Source organism: Filobasidium floriforme (assembly GCF_021052385.1).
Source record: "Filobasidium floriforme strain CBS 6241 chromosome Unknown HD553scaffold_2, whole genome shotgun sequence".
Lineage (NCBI taxonomy): Eukaryota > Fungi > Basidiomycota > Tremellomycetes > Filobasidiales > Filobasidiaceae > Filobasidium > Filobasidium floriforme.
The window spans coordinates 33,992-47,472 of NW_025763623.1; the positions used below are offsets into that span (position 1 = coordinate 33,992).

The following is a 13,481-nucleotide window of genomic DNA, read 5'->3' on the forward strand; positions in this document are numbered from 1 at the left end:
TGGCATTCCCCATCTTTTAGACCTGGTATCTCTTGTGGCTAGCTTATGGCGAACTATGATGGTGAACCGAGGATCTCGGGATAACAACGAGTTGATTGAGAACGTACCCAGGTTTACAGTGGTACAGTGGACGATAGAGGTTCGCGGTGAAGCTCACTTTCACAACAAACGTGCGATGAGAGCTCGACTATATTCACAGTTGTCGCAACAAGGATTTCACATGAGGTCTGAACTATTCTACCAGCTGGGTTAGGTCGGATCGCAGGAGTTGATACACAATTCCCATCCGCCCAAAAAGTGATATGTGGAATTCGCATTCAAACCGCAACCTCCCCGTCGAGCGTACGTACAGGTTGCCATACAGTCAAATCCTCACAGCACGGTTCACGATCCGAGATCCCGAACGACGTTCCGCTTCTGCAACACTGCATATCCTCTCTCTTCTTTGTATTATAAGGTATTCGTGGGAAACATACAACCGAGGTATTGTCATACAGTTCCGATCCGGTTCGTCATCTATCGCCATCCATCGTCCATCGTCCGTCGTCCACATCCCTTCCGCTACCCCATAACCGTTTCAGCTGGCGTTCGAGTTCCTGTCCATGAGACGTATCCGACAAGCAGATCGTTTTGTTTTGAGATAACTCATGGACCTGTAGCTTCTTTCGTCTGATTCCCTCGAGCTTGAGTCTGTGCTTCGAGGTCCACGTCGAGCAGACGAGAAGCCGCCATGAACCTACAGTCCGTTCACTCCATCAGCGAACGAATAAAGTAACGCAACTTACAAACCTCGGTCCGATTTCACAGAAGGACTCACTGAGATCCGCAATACGCCCCGAGCTTGGCCATGCTCTCCAACTGTTTGGCCATCTCCCCCATACATTGCTCGGTGACGACGAGTTCGTTCTGGAGCGTCTTGATCCGGGACGCGAGCATGGCGTAGTGTCGGGTCTTTTGGGACGAGGGTTGGTGTACCATGGTGAAGACTGAAGAGGGACCTCTGACAGTTTGTAGTACGATCTGTGGTTCGTTTTCAGACTTATGTGGTTTCCTGGGTCAGGTAGTTGAAGGCAAAGCAGGAGAGTCATACCTACATGGTGCATGAAGGTGCGGGGTCGAGGCTTTGTTGACAAGTCTCGACGACAAACAAAACAAGAGCGATAACGAGCGCGAGAAGTCCAAGGCCAAACGTAGGGGCATATCCGTTCGTACTCTGTTTTCGTTATCAATTCCTCGTATGCAACCTGCAACCTGCAACCCCATCCTCATCGACACTCGACCCAGACTCAACGATGATGAACTCTCGCAAATCCATGGCCGCTTCGGCTCCGACGTTCGTCGCTACCAACACCGCCGGAGGATACAGGAACGCCGCGGGCGCGAGCGTCGTCGGACAAGGTGGTCAGGAGAATGACGGACTGACGTTCTTTGAGAGGGAAAAGGCTAGGTTGATCGAGGAGATCAATGGGGTGAGCATGAGCAGCTCAACCAGCAATCATCAATGTCTCACATGAGCTGCAACACGGGTAGCTGATTTCAGTAGCAACGTGCCTCCTCATAGAACTTTGAACAACTGTTGAATTCGAGCAACACCCTCAATCGAAAGCTGGAAGAAGTGCTAGGCGTCGGCAAAGAATTCCAAACAGTGGCCGACCTATGGGGGGTGAGTCGAGATCTGTGCATCCCTTGCGGATACCATCCTTGAAATGAACCACTATCCTAATCATGTATATCTCGCGACAGAAATTCGATCATCTCATTAGAGAGCAAAAAGTAAACACCCATATCCCCCAACTCCGTCTTGTCCCTCGTTGCCTTCTCATCTGACCTTTCCTCCCACTTTTCACACCATCTAGCCGGAAGAAACACCACAAAACTCGCACGATGGCCTGAATACCAGCGGCCGGCCGGCAGGGGACGGACTGAGACAGAGCGTAGGGATACCTGGGACCGGGGGACGGAATTACGGAGGAGTTTGATCTCCTCTCCCATCGCTCTCCTTTCTACCTTTGTGTCGTCATCTTCCTTCATGATTCGGAACACATTCCTGGTCTGTGTCAAGAGAAACAGTTGTATAAGATCGAACCCGGTGTACCAATTCTGTAAAATCGAGACCCAGCCTTGATGGCTGCATGTATTCATATTTCTTTTCAAGACTATTCGATCGAACACGATCGTGATCATGTCATGGACCAGCTCCCACCATGCCCATACAGACTCCCACCCATCTCTTTCCTCCTGCCGAGACCCAATGCGCTACCGAGAGGTGGGACGAGAGGTTTCCTGTCCACGACCGAGGGACTGGCAGCCGTCGTCGTCGTCGTCGTTGGTGTTGCCGCAGTCGATCCCGGTGTAGCGGTACTCGTACCCGTACCCGTACCCGTACCCGCAGCAGTAGTCGACCCACTTCCGATCTTCTCCCTCTCTCGTTCCCTCTCTCTCTCCCTCTCCCTCTCCCTCTCGACCTTGTCCTTGTTCTCCAGCCGAACCCGCTCGGCCTCTTTTTCCCGGGTCTCGCGTTCCCGTTCCCTCAGATGTTTATCTCTGGACCAAGAATCCCATTCGCTCATCCTCAACAGGCCCAAACCCCCGCCGTACGGGCTGCCATACCCGCTTCCGAGCAGACTTCCACCTCCTCCAAAGCCCAATCCACCGTACCCTGTCCTTCGGCCGTTGATGAGTTCCCTCTCCCTGGCCTGTCGAGCGCGCAAGACTTCGTCGTCTTTGGTTGTACCGCTGCCTGAAGCTGACGCAGGTGCGTGGGACGAGGTCGGTCGGCCTGTAGAGGTGGGGTTGGAGACGACAGGTTCGGCGAGCTTGTCGTTGAGCTGACTGAGCAGTCTCTCGGTCTTGCTCAGCCGCTCTTCCAGCCACTTTTTGCCCTCCAACAGGGAATCCCGGTGGTCTTGCAGTTCCTTGCGGGTCAATGCGTTCATGGTCGGCGAAGCCTTGACCTGAGCGGGCGAACCGGTAGGACTTCCCGGTCGTGAGCGCGAAGCGATCAGGGGGTTGATCCATGATGCCGGGCGATTGGAAGAGAGGTGTGACGAAGTAGAAGCGGTACCCTCTTTCGTCCTGTCAACCTGACGTCCGAAACCGTATCGTTCGTTATCAAACATGGATCCGCCGTATCGGTAGGGCGAAGGACGAGCACCGATGGCAGCTCCACCGACGTAGGCCGATCCGATCATCGACGAGGTTCGCGAATCGGTACGGTTCCCGTTGGCAGCCTCGCTCTGGGCGGCGGTATTCGCACCGTTCGTCGGCGTTGTCCCGAGCCTTCGGTCTCGCTCCCGAGCAGCATCCCGCATTCGTTCCCTCTCCAAATCGACATGATCGCGCGCCCTCATCTCTTCCTCGTCCTTTTTCTGCTCGGCCCGCATATGATGCCAATCCAACAGTCGTCGATGACGCTGTTCTTCCATGGAAAGCTGCGCGAACTCGTATTCTTCGTCCGAGCCGTAGAACGAATACGGTCGAGGACGTGGTCCACGGTAGCCTCGAGCTGGTAACGACGTCCCGTCCATATCTCGTTGCCTTGCTGGACTCAAAGCTCGGCGTTTCGGCGAGTCCATGGCATTCGCTCTAGCCTTTTGAACTACCGTGTCCTCGATGCTCTTACGTTTCAATCCACGAGCGTCGAGCGATTTCGAAGCGACATCCTCCGTAACTCTGCTTGTCGAAGCGGCGCTAGGCGGTCGGTCAATAGAACTGACCGGCGCAACGGATCGACTGTTGGGTCCGATGGAGAGCAACGTCTCGGCTGCGAGTTGATGGGCGGCCTGGGATTTCGAATGATAGACAGAAGAGGTCAGTATGAGATGAGGCGATGTAGCAATGGGCGGCCGTCCACGTACTCCTTCTTCAGCGGCAGCTCGTTCAGCTTCCGCGACATCGACGTCCATGTCGATATCGCCTCCTCGCGAGACGGTAGACTCGGGAGGCGAAGGAGCGGCCGAGGCCGTCTTGGACGCAGCGGCCGACTTGCGACCTCGTTTAGGCTTGGAGACGGGAGTCGCCACGACCTTGCTCTCGATCGGGAATTGCGCTGGCAAGATTTCATCCTGTTCCCCAGCAGGACCCGCAGATCCACGAGATGTAACGGCAGGAACGCGTTTTCTCCGCTTGATGACGGTCTTTTTCATAGCCACAGGACGAGGCACACCATGCAGTTTGTGGTATAGGCCTGCGACGCCATCGGAACGTCAGTTATGGCCGTTACAGCTGATTCATACATCGCGACTCACCACACGCATTACACTGCGGTCGACCCTCGTCGTCCCGTCTCCACAACGGCGTCGTGCTCGTCCCACAATTCCGACAACTCATCCCGATAGGTACCGCCCCATTGGCCGGACTGACGAGCGGCAACGTCGTCATGCCCGCACGTGGACTGTCCTGCCCATCGCTTCCTGCACGTCGTCGTCCGCCGTTTTGACCAGGATTGCCACGCACATTGGCTTGAGGAGAAGCTGTCGAGGGTGATCTCCCATCTGTGGCGCGAGACTTGATCAGCGTGATGGTTCAGCATGCGTCGGGACAGGAGCCAGCACTGACCTTCTTCGTCTGTATACCTCGCGCTCTTGCTCCCTGGCGACCTGACGCTCGATTTCCCATTCATATTCTGCGCATGACTCGCTGCTATCAACGGGTTATACCCCGGTTCGACCCCTTCCATCGGACTTGCACCCCCGGCTCCTAGCGCATACCTCTCCCTGTCCCTGACGGCCTGTTCCTGCTGCCTCCTCGCCGATCCCGCACAGGTCGACTGTTGTTGTTGTTGTTCGTCGAGGACGACCTTGCTCGAGCTATTATTATACGTCGGACAACCTTCACAACCCATCTTGCCGCCCGTCCCGTTACACCTCCCATCCCCAGGACAAGACCCTACAGGCGGTGGAGAATCCGGTCGCGTAGCCTCTCTTGTCCTATCCCGTCTGACGGATCCTGCTCGCTCGATACCAGAGATCGACGGTCCACTAGGGTGCGAGGTAGAAGCCCGCGGGTCGGCCATAGGACTAGGTCTATCCCTGGATCGGGAGGGCAACATCATCGTCCCCCTCGGTGTCAACGCGGCCCCGATAGGCGGTAACGAGATCCCCGAAGAAGATCGTCCGTCCCGAAGTCCATTCCCATTCCCGTTCCCGTTCCCGTGACTCGACAGGTCTTGTCCTCGTTCACGTTGAAGTTCACGTTCCCGTTCTCGTTCACGAGCATGAGGAGAATGCAACACCGGCAAATGTCGCGATTCGCTCAACAACGACGAATGCGTATGAGCTCGTTCCATGTGATGATGCTGCGGGGGAGGGAGAACACCCCGATCGTGCCCGTTCATACCTCCGCCAAGTCCTCTCGATCTGACATCGCCATCACCATCACCATCGCCGTGCCCATCCCTCTCCTGCGAAATGCCCCTCTCCACGGGACTCTGAGGAGGACTATCCGCATAAGTACCCCGGGAGGTCGAGACGGGGTGTTGGTACCCGTTCAACAAGCTCGGTCTTGCTCCGGACCCTGATGCTGATGCCGAGACTGACGCCGAGGCGGATGTCAAGGTGGAAGACGGGTGACTGGGAGAGTGGAGCGAGTGCGAATTGTGGGGACCGGGGAAGAAGGAGCTTGATCGATGTGAAAACGGGCTGGGCCGGGTGTCGCCTATAACCAAACGTAAACGAAATCACGCAATCAGCGTCAATTCAGCGTGTCGTTTCGTAACAATCGCAAGACTGGATCTCAGACTCACCTCGACCCCCTTCCTCTGTCGGACTCTGACCCCTTCCAGACCGGTCCAACAACTTATTCATAGAGGAACCCGCTGTCCTGCCGTGTCCGTTCCCATTCCCATTCCCATTGCCAACACTAGCTCGTTCTCTCGACCTAGATCTCTCCCTCTCTCTCGACCTAGTTCTAGATCTGGATCTAGACCCCGATCTCGACCTCGAATCGTGTCGCGGTCGAGATCGATCTTCCTCGGCTCCGATGGCCATGACCTCTTCCTCTCGTCTATCGGTTCTCTTTTTGTATCCTCCCGTGGCAAGAAGGAAAGAATGCAAGAATTCAACAAAGAGAATGTAGATTGTGTCTTGTGCTGTTGATGTTGCTTAGTCTAGATGGACTGCGTGTGTGGTCGTGAACGTGTGATATGTAGGTGGCGGACGTGACGAGAACGACACTATCGTATGCCGATCTTCAAGCGATTGCTCGAATAGGTTATCGTATACGAAGCGGACGAAGCCCGTCGAGTCGCAGTATAATAAGTATATGTCGTCTTTTGGCGAAAACGCACGACGCAAGATGCAAGACGCAAGGACGATAGACGATGTCGATGATCTTTCAACGTCGGGTCCGACGATCTTCCTCGTCTCGTTTCTTCTTGATTATGTGATCCGAAGTCCGCCGCAGACGTTGAAATCCCACTCTTTTTCCCGGTGTCAGCCTGGCCTAGCCCGATCTAATGACGGTTGACTTTTCTCTTCTCGCAAGATCAGGAAATGAGAGAAAGAGAATATACCTGGAACGAAGGAGAGTGGACTAAGTGCCGCGTGTGTGTGTGAGAGCTGAGAGTGAATGTGAGGCGTGTGTGGGAAGATCTTATCACGGGTCAGCGGTGATCGAGAGCAAGGCAAGGGCAAAGGAGGGGGGGGCAGACCAGGGCACGCGAGAAGGCTCAGGTCAATCCCAATTACCAAGGGGGGCGTGAGATAAGATTGAACTGGGGGCGGCAATCGCAATCAGTCGATTATTTAACCACAACCCGCAACCCGCAACCAGCAACCAGGACCATCAATAATGCCAACGCTGGCGCCGGGTCGAGCAGAACGTTCCCGAGCACAACACATAGGGGAAACAAAACGGTCACCCGGGTATGGACGATACGGTCTTGGGACCTAGGGTTAGGTGATGAAACCTGATCTTCCCACCTTCGAGGTCCGAAGATCCGGGATTCGGCAAGCACGATGCGCGAAATGCGATTTGTGTACTTGTGTGATCGCGTTGCACGTTGGCGCTCTTTTTTCTTTTTGCTGATAGCGATAAAACCCGATCAAGAGCGGCCGCCTACAGTAGTCACACACCCGTCCTCATATCTCTCCTTCGTCCCCTTTTGCTTTTGCCGGATCATGCGATGAGATCCATCTCTACTCAACTCATCGTGATGGTAATGGTAAGGGCACCCATCGTCCCAAGACTGCGAAATCGCGATCTCGGTGATGATGCCGACCCTTCGCCTTCGAGAAAAAGCTACGAGGGACGAGTGAAATGAAAAAAGCAAGCCCGGCGATTGGCCGATAATCCTCCCCCCCCTCGCTCGTCTCATCTGCATCCGCTCGTTACCTGACGTCGACGTCTTCCCGGTCGGGGCTCGGTCGGGCGGGAGCTGGGAGTGGGATGGAAAATAAACCTTGATTGATGATCCCGTCCGTTGTCGGATGGCGTCGTTTGCTACGAAAATACAATCGCGTTCGGGATCGCGGTTCTCGGCACCTAGGTGCTAGGTGATCTTACTCATTCGAGGTCTATGATCATCACCCATGCAACACCGAATATGATCGCTGCAGACCGAGAACGAGCCCGATTCGAATACGACCTTCTTAAAAACTCTTTCGCCTTTCGTCGGCGGTGTTTGTTGTCCCCCCTACCTCTCGGGCGTCGGAGAAGCCCGAAGACGCAAAGTGCCCACGTTGTCCTGATCTGATCGCTGATCAATCGGCCTCGCGACTCGCGATCGGATCAGATGGAAAAACACGACTGCGGGATCAGATCTCGGCGCCGAAAGGGGGTGATGGTGGCTAATTGGCCAATAGGAAGTAGGGTATTTGATCGCACTCAGAAGGGGGATTGAGGATTGGGGATTGGGTTGGGTGCGGTTCGACTGGTGGTACGTTTCATGAGCGATCGAGCGGTGGCTTTTGCTGGTCGTAATGAAACGGAGAAATCTTTGCGATTCGAGACATGACATGCTCGTCTGCTGTTACAAGCATGATTCTGGCAAAACAAGAGACGAGCTATCGTAGCTTGACGAGATTCACACACCAGATACAGCAATGATGCTCCTGAGATCAAGCGGGATTGTCTGGTTGCCTTTGCCGGAATACAAACTTCTTTTCCTTCGGGGGAACCTCATCGCCCAATCCGTTCTCGTCCCTTTTCCGTTTGACCTTCTCTCCCTCATCGACCTTTGGATGCTCTTGGTGCCAAGCATAAATCCAAGCCACAAGATTCCTGTGTGCTTCGAATTCTAGTTGAACGGAGCCGACACCTGACATAGCCAGGGCGTTGGCCAACCGTTCTTCGTCGATGTCAGACAACCATGGACCTTCCTTGTGATTCTTCTTTTCATCACGCTCCATGCTCCCCATGCTCTTCAAGTGCTCTTCGGCTGACTGTAAGAGCTGGCCTCTGCCCCCATGATAGCCGTTCTCGACTACGAGCCCTTCGACGTAGGCGTGGAAGATCTTGGGAAACTCCAAGGCTTCCAGTATGTCTTCCAGCCCTTCCGAAATGTCATCTTCGGGGAAATAGACGTTTTTAGACTTCTTATCTCTGAATAGCCGGTCCAGCTCCTCCCCCAGACTTTCGACGGGCAGGTAAGTCTCTTCGGTAGGGTCTCTTAGGTAACTCTCCGCGAGCCCTGTCCATTCGTTGAGCTTGGAAAGCGCTTCTGGATCGTGCAAAGAGATGTTCCCTCCGACTATCTCCAGGTAGGATCGGTCGAGGTGATTGAAAAGGACGGAAGCATCGATCAGGCTGACAGGTTCCGTCACGCTGAATACAGCGGATGACGGAGGTGGGGAGGGCATGCTGAGATATTCTTCGATCAGGGTAGTGAATCTGTTGGCGATCTCTGCGATGAACTGAGATGCTAATCAATTATCAGCCGAAGAACGAGCTCAAGCTCACGCTCACTTGGAGAACCCTTATATCAGCAGGAAATCGCCTTGCTGAGCTGAGAACCCTAGCCTTTCTTTGTTCAGCTTGAATTGACGCCGATCGTCATTCATCATGCTATTTGGCCGAGGAGGACCTCGAGGCTTTCTTACGCTCTTCAAGGTGTGGCGATCGATCAGTAACGACATTTAAGATACAAGGAATGGAGCTCGAGACAAACGGTAGTCGAATACGGGGTATGCTGAGCAGATTGGGTCTCGCAGCTACGATACAACATTCTTGGGTGATCGAGCGGCAGCGTCCAGTTGGCCTTGCTCTGATTCGAGTTCCTATTCGCATCCTCTCAAGAACAAACAGGCTATACCAGATTGCTAATATTCCATTTTTGCGCTTAAAGGGAGCCCGATGAAGCGAGAGGCACAATTGTAGTAAGGGCCAGACCTGAATCGAGAGGCAGTTGCGGATATTTAAACGCGATGGAGCAATGAAACATGAAACCAGAGGAAGCTCGCATCCAAAACGAATGCGACCCACCGAGAAATCCACAGATCGAGCCTTTCGGAGGACTCGAATAAGCACTTGGTCTGATGGCGATGTTTCAATACCTTATTCCGCCCGTAAGTCCCCTACCAATATCTTGTCAAGCATCTTCGCCCCTGCCGATAGCGCTGACTCGATGATCTGGTACGAGAGTCTGGTGGGATAACGCTAGCGAATTGCACTTAGTAAAATCAGTCGTTCACCATGGCTATGCATTCAAGTTGAATTCTATATAGAAATCTGCTGGGAAAGAGCTGCACTACTACATGTTACTTAACAATACTACACTCTGTCGAAGAAAAGGGCAGGCAAACATGGAAGGCGCTTCGACGATCGACCCGCAAAGTTGAGCATCTTGAGCATTCTAGCATTCTAGATACCTTCTTGATTCAAGGGCTACTCGAAATCGATCAATGACATCGGTTTCTGTCGCTCTATCTCTGATCGATCGGAAGGTTATTTGGGCTCCACCAGACCCATTGCTTCCAATCGTTCGCGCTCGCTGGTCTGTGCTTGCTCTGCCAGCCGCTTCTCCTCCTCGCGTCGCTCTTGCGCTATGATCGGTTGTATCCCACGAACGAGAGTCTTGAAGGTATCCGCGTCCGGATATAGAATGTGCCCAAATTTCTCGATCGTGACCACAGCTCTGACCAAGCGCGGGAATTCATCCTTATTCAAAGGTACTGGGACTTTCGCTTCACCATCGCATACCGAGAGTCGATCGGCCTCCATTCTTGCCATCAAATTTTCCATGAAGGGTATGCGTCCTAATTGTTTTGAAGTGGGTTCCAGTCGGACGCGATATGCTTCAACGATGTATGGGATTTGTATGACCGTTTCTAATGCGTGGAGACCCCCGAGAAGTGCCTTGCCGTTACTTATGTATGAGTAAGAATAGCGCGGTGCAGTGTCAATCTGGCGGACCAGCTCATCGCCCTGAATTTTTTTACGGATCTGTAGGTCTCCTCGTTGGGACTTCCCAAATACTGTTCCACGCTTTTGGTCCATTCCGCAATCCTTGACTCGGCGTCCGGGATTGTTTCAGCGATGCTTCTGAGAGTCGCTTCCATATAGGATCGCTCGAGGCTATCAAAGATGCTGCAGCGATCGGGGACACTGGTGTTAGCTGACAACAAGGACATCTGTACTGTGGTGATGAAGTGCTCTTTGGTGACAGGATGGAGGTTGAATAAAGTGGCAACGGTCTGCCCTACGCAGAAGGAGGCAAGGATTTTGATGAATCCGAGTTCGGCACGCCTTTATAGTTTCCTGTCAGCCGTGGAGAAGCAAGACAGAATCGACTACCGTAGGCGGAACTGGAATCTTCCTTTGTTTGGGTTTCGAGAAGCCTAGGGTTCTCAGCATCGTCGCTATCTCCTACCACAAGGTCTGGTCACTAATGCTGCAAGCCTACGATGGCGATAAGCGGAAGAAGCCTAGCCGGACGCCTTTGTCTACCGGTTTTGGTGTCGAGTCGTAGCAGGGGGCTATGCCGGACTTCCTTTCATCATTGTCGTCACACACGTATAGCCTCGCTGAACGCCCGACAGGATTCAGGACCTGTTTGCTTCGTTCTGAGGTTAGAGGTTCATGCACCAGCACTGCGGCGATAGCTATCTTGGCCAGGCGCTCACTGACATCGTGATCTCGTTGATTCATCGGGCTAAACGTCACAAATACAAGCAAAACACTGAGTTCTACCTTTGCTTCTGGGAATCGATGAAGACATGGTCAAGCATCTTGCGAAGATGCTTAACAAACACAATCGAGCAGCGGATTCGACAATCGCTGTAGACCAGATCTGCGGCCCGACGGAGAGCAGGCGCTGGGTCGGTAGCTTGGTCAATGGGAACGATCCAATCTCACTAGAGGAAAGGACTCGCTCGATGGTCCAGTTGATCTATTTGCCCTGATACACTGCAACCCGGCCTGACATGACCGTCTGTGCTCGCATACGCGTTCACGTTGTGGCTGTTGCCGCGATACAGAGAAAAGGGAACGGTTCTCGTAAGAGGGAAATGTGCCTGAACCTTCACAGCCGATAACTAATTGATCTCGTCTAATCTATGTCTACAACAAAACAATCGCTAGGAACACTACCAATCTGATCGTTTAGGCCTAGTTCCTACTTGTCTTCGATGTGCCCAGCTGACTGAGGAGGGAGGAAGGTTGGCTCTGGAGCGAGCATTTCGACATTTTTGTTGTCGTCATCGCTCGACCGATAGTCAAGAGGTTTGACTTCCTCTTCCGCTATCTCTTCGAGAAATTCGACGTCGTCTTTCGCCTTTTGTCCTCGCTTCCCAAACTGGTATAAGTAGTGGAAAGCTCGGTACATCTCCATCGTCCAGCAGCCGTCATAGATCATTTCCAGTGTCAATTCGGCCAATCTCTCCTTCACTTTGAATTCGAGGTGAAGTTCCCCTCCACTTTCAAGCTCAAGCACAGCGAAGTCGACTTCAATGTCTCTCAGAAGGGTTTTAGAGCTGATGCGTTTTTCCTCATCGAGTCTCCTTCCCTGGATATAAGCTTCGTACACCTTCGCGATGTTTATGGTCTGATTCATGTTCCTCTTTGTGTCGCGGCACAACTTCGATGCGTTGAACCGGCCCTTCTTATCAGTGAGATTCCCCTGATGAATCTCGACACTAGCGTCCCGCGACACAAGCGACCCCTCGTCCTCGCTTCTGCTGTATTCAGCGGTGGAATTCATGACATCGAGGTAAGGTTCAAACACGCCCGCCTTGATGAGGCTGGTGATCTCAGCTCCAAGACTCTCAGACGAAGCATCGGTAGCTGATGGGTCGAGCACGAACCTGCCGGTCCCGGTGCTGAAAGAGACAGGCGGAAAGATAGACATCAAAGTCCTGGACTGGCGCGATAGGTTGTCCGTTTGATCTGCTGAGAGGACATCCATTTCGAAATATATGTGAGGTGTAAGGTTATTTGCTTAGTTATTTATTGTACGAGAGTATGTAGGGAATGTTTTCGTGTCAGTGAAACTGAATAGACCGATCCGTTTAAATACTGAACCAGGCGAGAGCAATAGCACCAAGATGGCGAATATGATCTCTGCTTCCTTTGATGCATCCTGTGACGGGGAACCAATCGCAGTCGTAAGCTGCCAGCCGCGGCGGAGGAGCTGAAACGTGTCGACATCTCGCGCGATGTGCGCCACGCGCTTAACGGCCTTTCATCGAGGTCCTCTCCGCCACCGAGACCTCACGGCCTGGAACGGTAATATATCCCTAGATCACCTCATTGAAATCTCTCGCGGATTGTGACACGCTGAATCACATGACGGTGAGTGAGATGTCGTCATCAGGCTTTGGAACGACCAGGCAGGATCGTGACCTGACAATCTGCTGACGCCATGTTGCCCGGCGTGGTCTACCGAATGACGACATGCGACAGATGCCCTTTGAGGACCATATATTATGGTTCTTGGGTCGTCTTTCAAGAATGCTGAACAAAGGGTAATCACCCTTGGGAATTAGATGGTGGAGAAAATCCGTGTACTCACTCGTATGTACGTTGTCCGTTGGAGTCTTTTGACTGCTGAGCTTGATATCTTCTGCAGCTCAACGGTTCGACCAGAGTCTTGTATCGTCTAGATACCATGATGGTGGAGCAACGTCCAGGAAAACGTAACAATATTCAAGCAAGAGAACGCAGGCACAGATCGTGTAGATATGATCACGAGAGCATCGAAGACGTGGGTCCTCCTGGCATTACATAACAGAGTAAACAACCGCTTGAAGTTCCGCCAGAACTGCATGCTTGTATTATTGTCAGGATCTTTCGAGTGATTTGCGGAAGTCGTGGCCCGTGGTTGGAGCACGCTATGATCTTCCATCTCTCATCAGTCGTGCATACTTTTACGCTTACAATCCTCGAAACATACCGCGAAAGTGTGACATGGCAACTATTTCTTTTCTTCAGTTTCAGGGTCTTTGTACCTCTGCGGGTTACGAACTCTGTCAACTTCTTCTTTCGTCAGGCGTCCTCCCCTGCAGAACGTTCCGATCAGGTTCGATGCTTTATCAAAGACAGACATT

At 52.9% G+C, this 13,481-nt stretch overlaps 5 protein-coding genes across 5 annotated transcripts; 1 reads left to right on the top strand and 4 right to left on the bottom strand.

Moving 5' to 3' along the window:
* Nucleotides 1-408: 408 nt before the first annotated feature.
* Nucleotides 409-1,080, bottom strand: HD553DRAFT_303895 (uncharacterized protein). Its single transcript, XM_046178937.1, has 2 exons — nucleotides 818-1,080; nucleotides 409-736 (listed from the first exon to the last, which is right to left on the bottom strand). The coding sequence occupies exons 1-2, from the start codon at nucleotides 976-978 to the stop codon at nucleotides 646-648; spliced, it is 252 nt and encodes an 83-aa protein (XP_046039430.1). The 5' UTR covers nucleotides 979-1,080; the 3' UTR covers nucleotides 409-645.
* A 182-nt stretch (nucleotides 1,081-1,262) lies between these two features.
* On the top strand, nucleotides 1,263-2,123 carry HD553DRAFT_303897 (DASH complex subunit Dad1-domain-containing protein). The gene is made up of 4 exons (XM_046178938.1): nucleotides 1,263-1,469; nucleotides 1,562-1,663; nucleotides 1,744-1,773; nucleotides 1,857-2,123. Exons 1-4 carry the CDS (start codon nucleotides 1,293-1,295, stop codon nucleotides 1,977-1,979), a joined length of 432 nt encoding a protein of 143 aa, XP_046039431.1. The 5' UTR covers nucleotides 1,263-1,292; the 3' UTR covers nucleotides 1,980-2,123.
* Nucleotides 2,124-4,112: 1,989 nt separating this feature from the next.
* Nucleotides 4,113-4,329, bottom strand: HD553DRAFT_259040 (uncharacterized protein; the record flags this gene model as incomplete). The annotated part of the gene is made up of 2 exons (XM_046177390.1): nucleotides 4,113-4,186; nucleotides 4,248-4,329. Coding segments are annotated over 2 exons (156 nt in total), but the record flags the coding sequence as incomplete, so codon positions are not given.
* Nucleotides 4,330-8,057: 3,728 nt separating this feature from the next.
* HD553DRAFT_338709 (uncharacterized protein) lies at nucleotides 8,058-8,798 on the bottom strand (the record flags this gene model as incomplete). Its single annotated transcript, XM_046182366.1, has 1 exon — nucleotides 8,058-8,798. The coding sequence occupies one exon, from the start codon at nucleotides 8,796-8,798 to the stop codon at nucleotides 8,058-8,060; it is 741 nt and encodes a 246-aa protein (XP_046039433.1).
* A 2,753-nt stretch (nucleotides 8,799-11,551) lies between these two features.
* HD553DRAFT_338710 (uncharacterized protein) lies at nucleotides 11,552-12,340 on the bottom strand (the record flags this gene model as incomplete). The annotated part of the gene is made up of 1 exon (XM_046182367.1): nucleotides 11,552-12,340. The coding sequence occupies one exon, from the start codon at nucleotides 12,338-12,340 to the stop codon at nucleotides 11,552-11,554; it is 789 nt and encodes a 262-aa protein (XP_046039434.1).
* Between the last annotated feature and the right edge of the window lie 1,141 nt (nucleotides 12,341-13,481).

Coding starts and splice junctions, on each gene's coding strand:
- HD553DRAFT_303895 (XM_046178937.1), bottom strand. CDS start 978: ATGGTACACCAACCCTCGTCCCAAAAGACCCGACACTACGCCATGCTC. Junction 737..817: donor GGGGCGTATTGCGGATCTCA/GTGAGTCCTTCT, acceptor AACGGACTGTAG/GTTCATGGCGGCTTCTCGTC.
- HD553DRAFT_303897 (XM_046178938.1), top strand. CDS start 1,293: ATGATGAACTCTCGCAAATCCATGGCCGCTTCGGCTCCGACGTTCGTC. Junction 1,470..1,561: donor TGATCGAGGAGATCAATGGG/GTGAGCATGAGC, acceptor GCCTCCTCATAG/AACTTTGAACAACTGTTGAA. Junction 1,664..1,743: donor CAGTGGCCGACCTATGGGGG/GTGAGTCGAGAT, acceptor ATCTCGCGACAG/AAATTCGATCATCTCATTAG.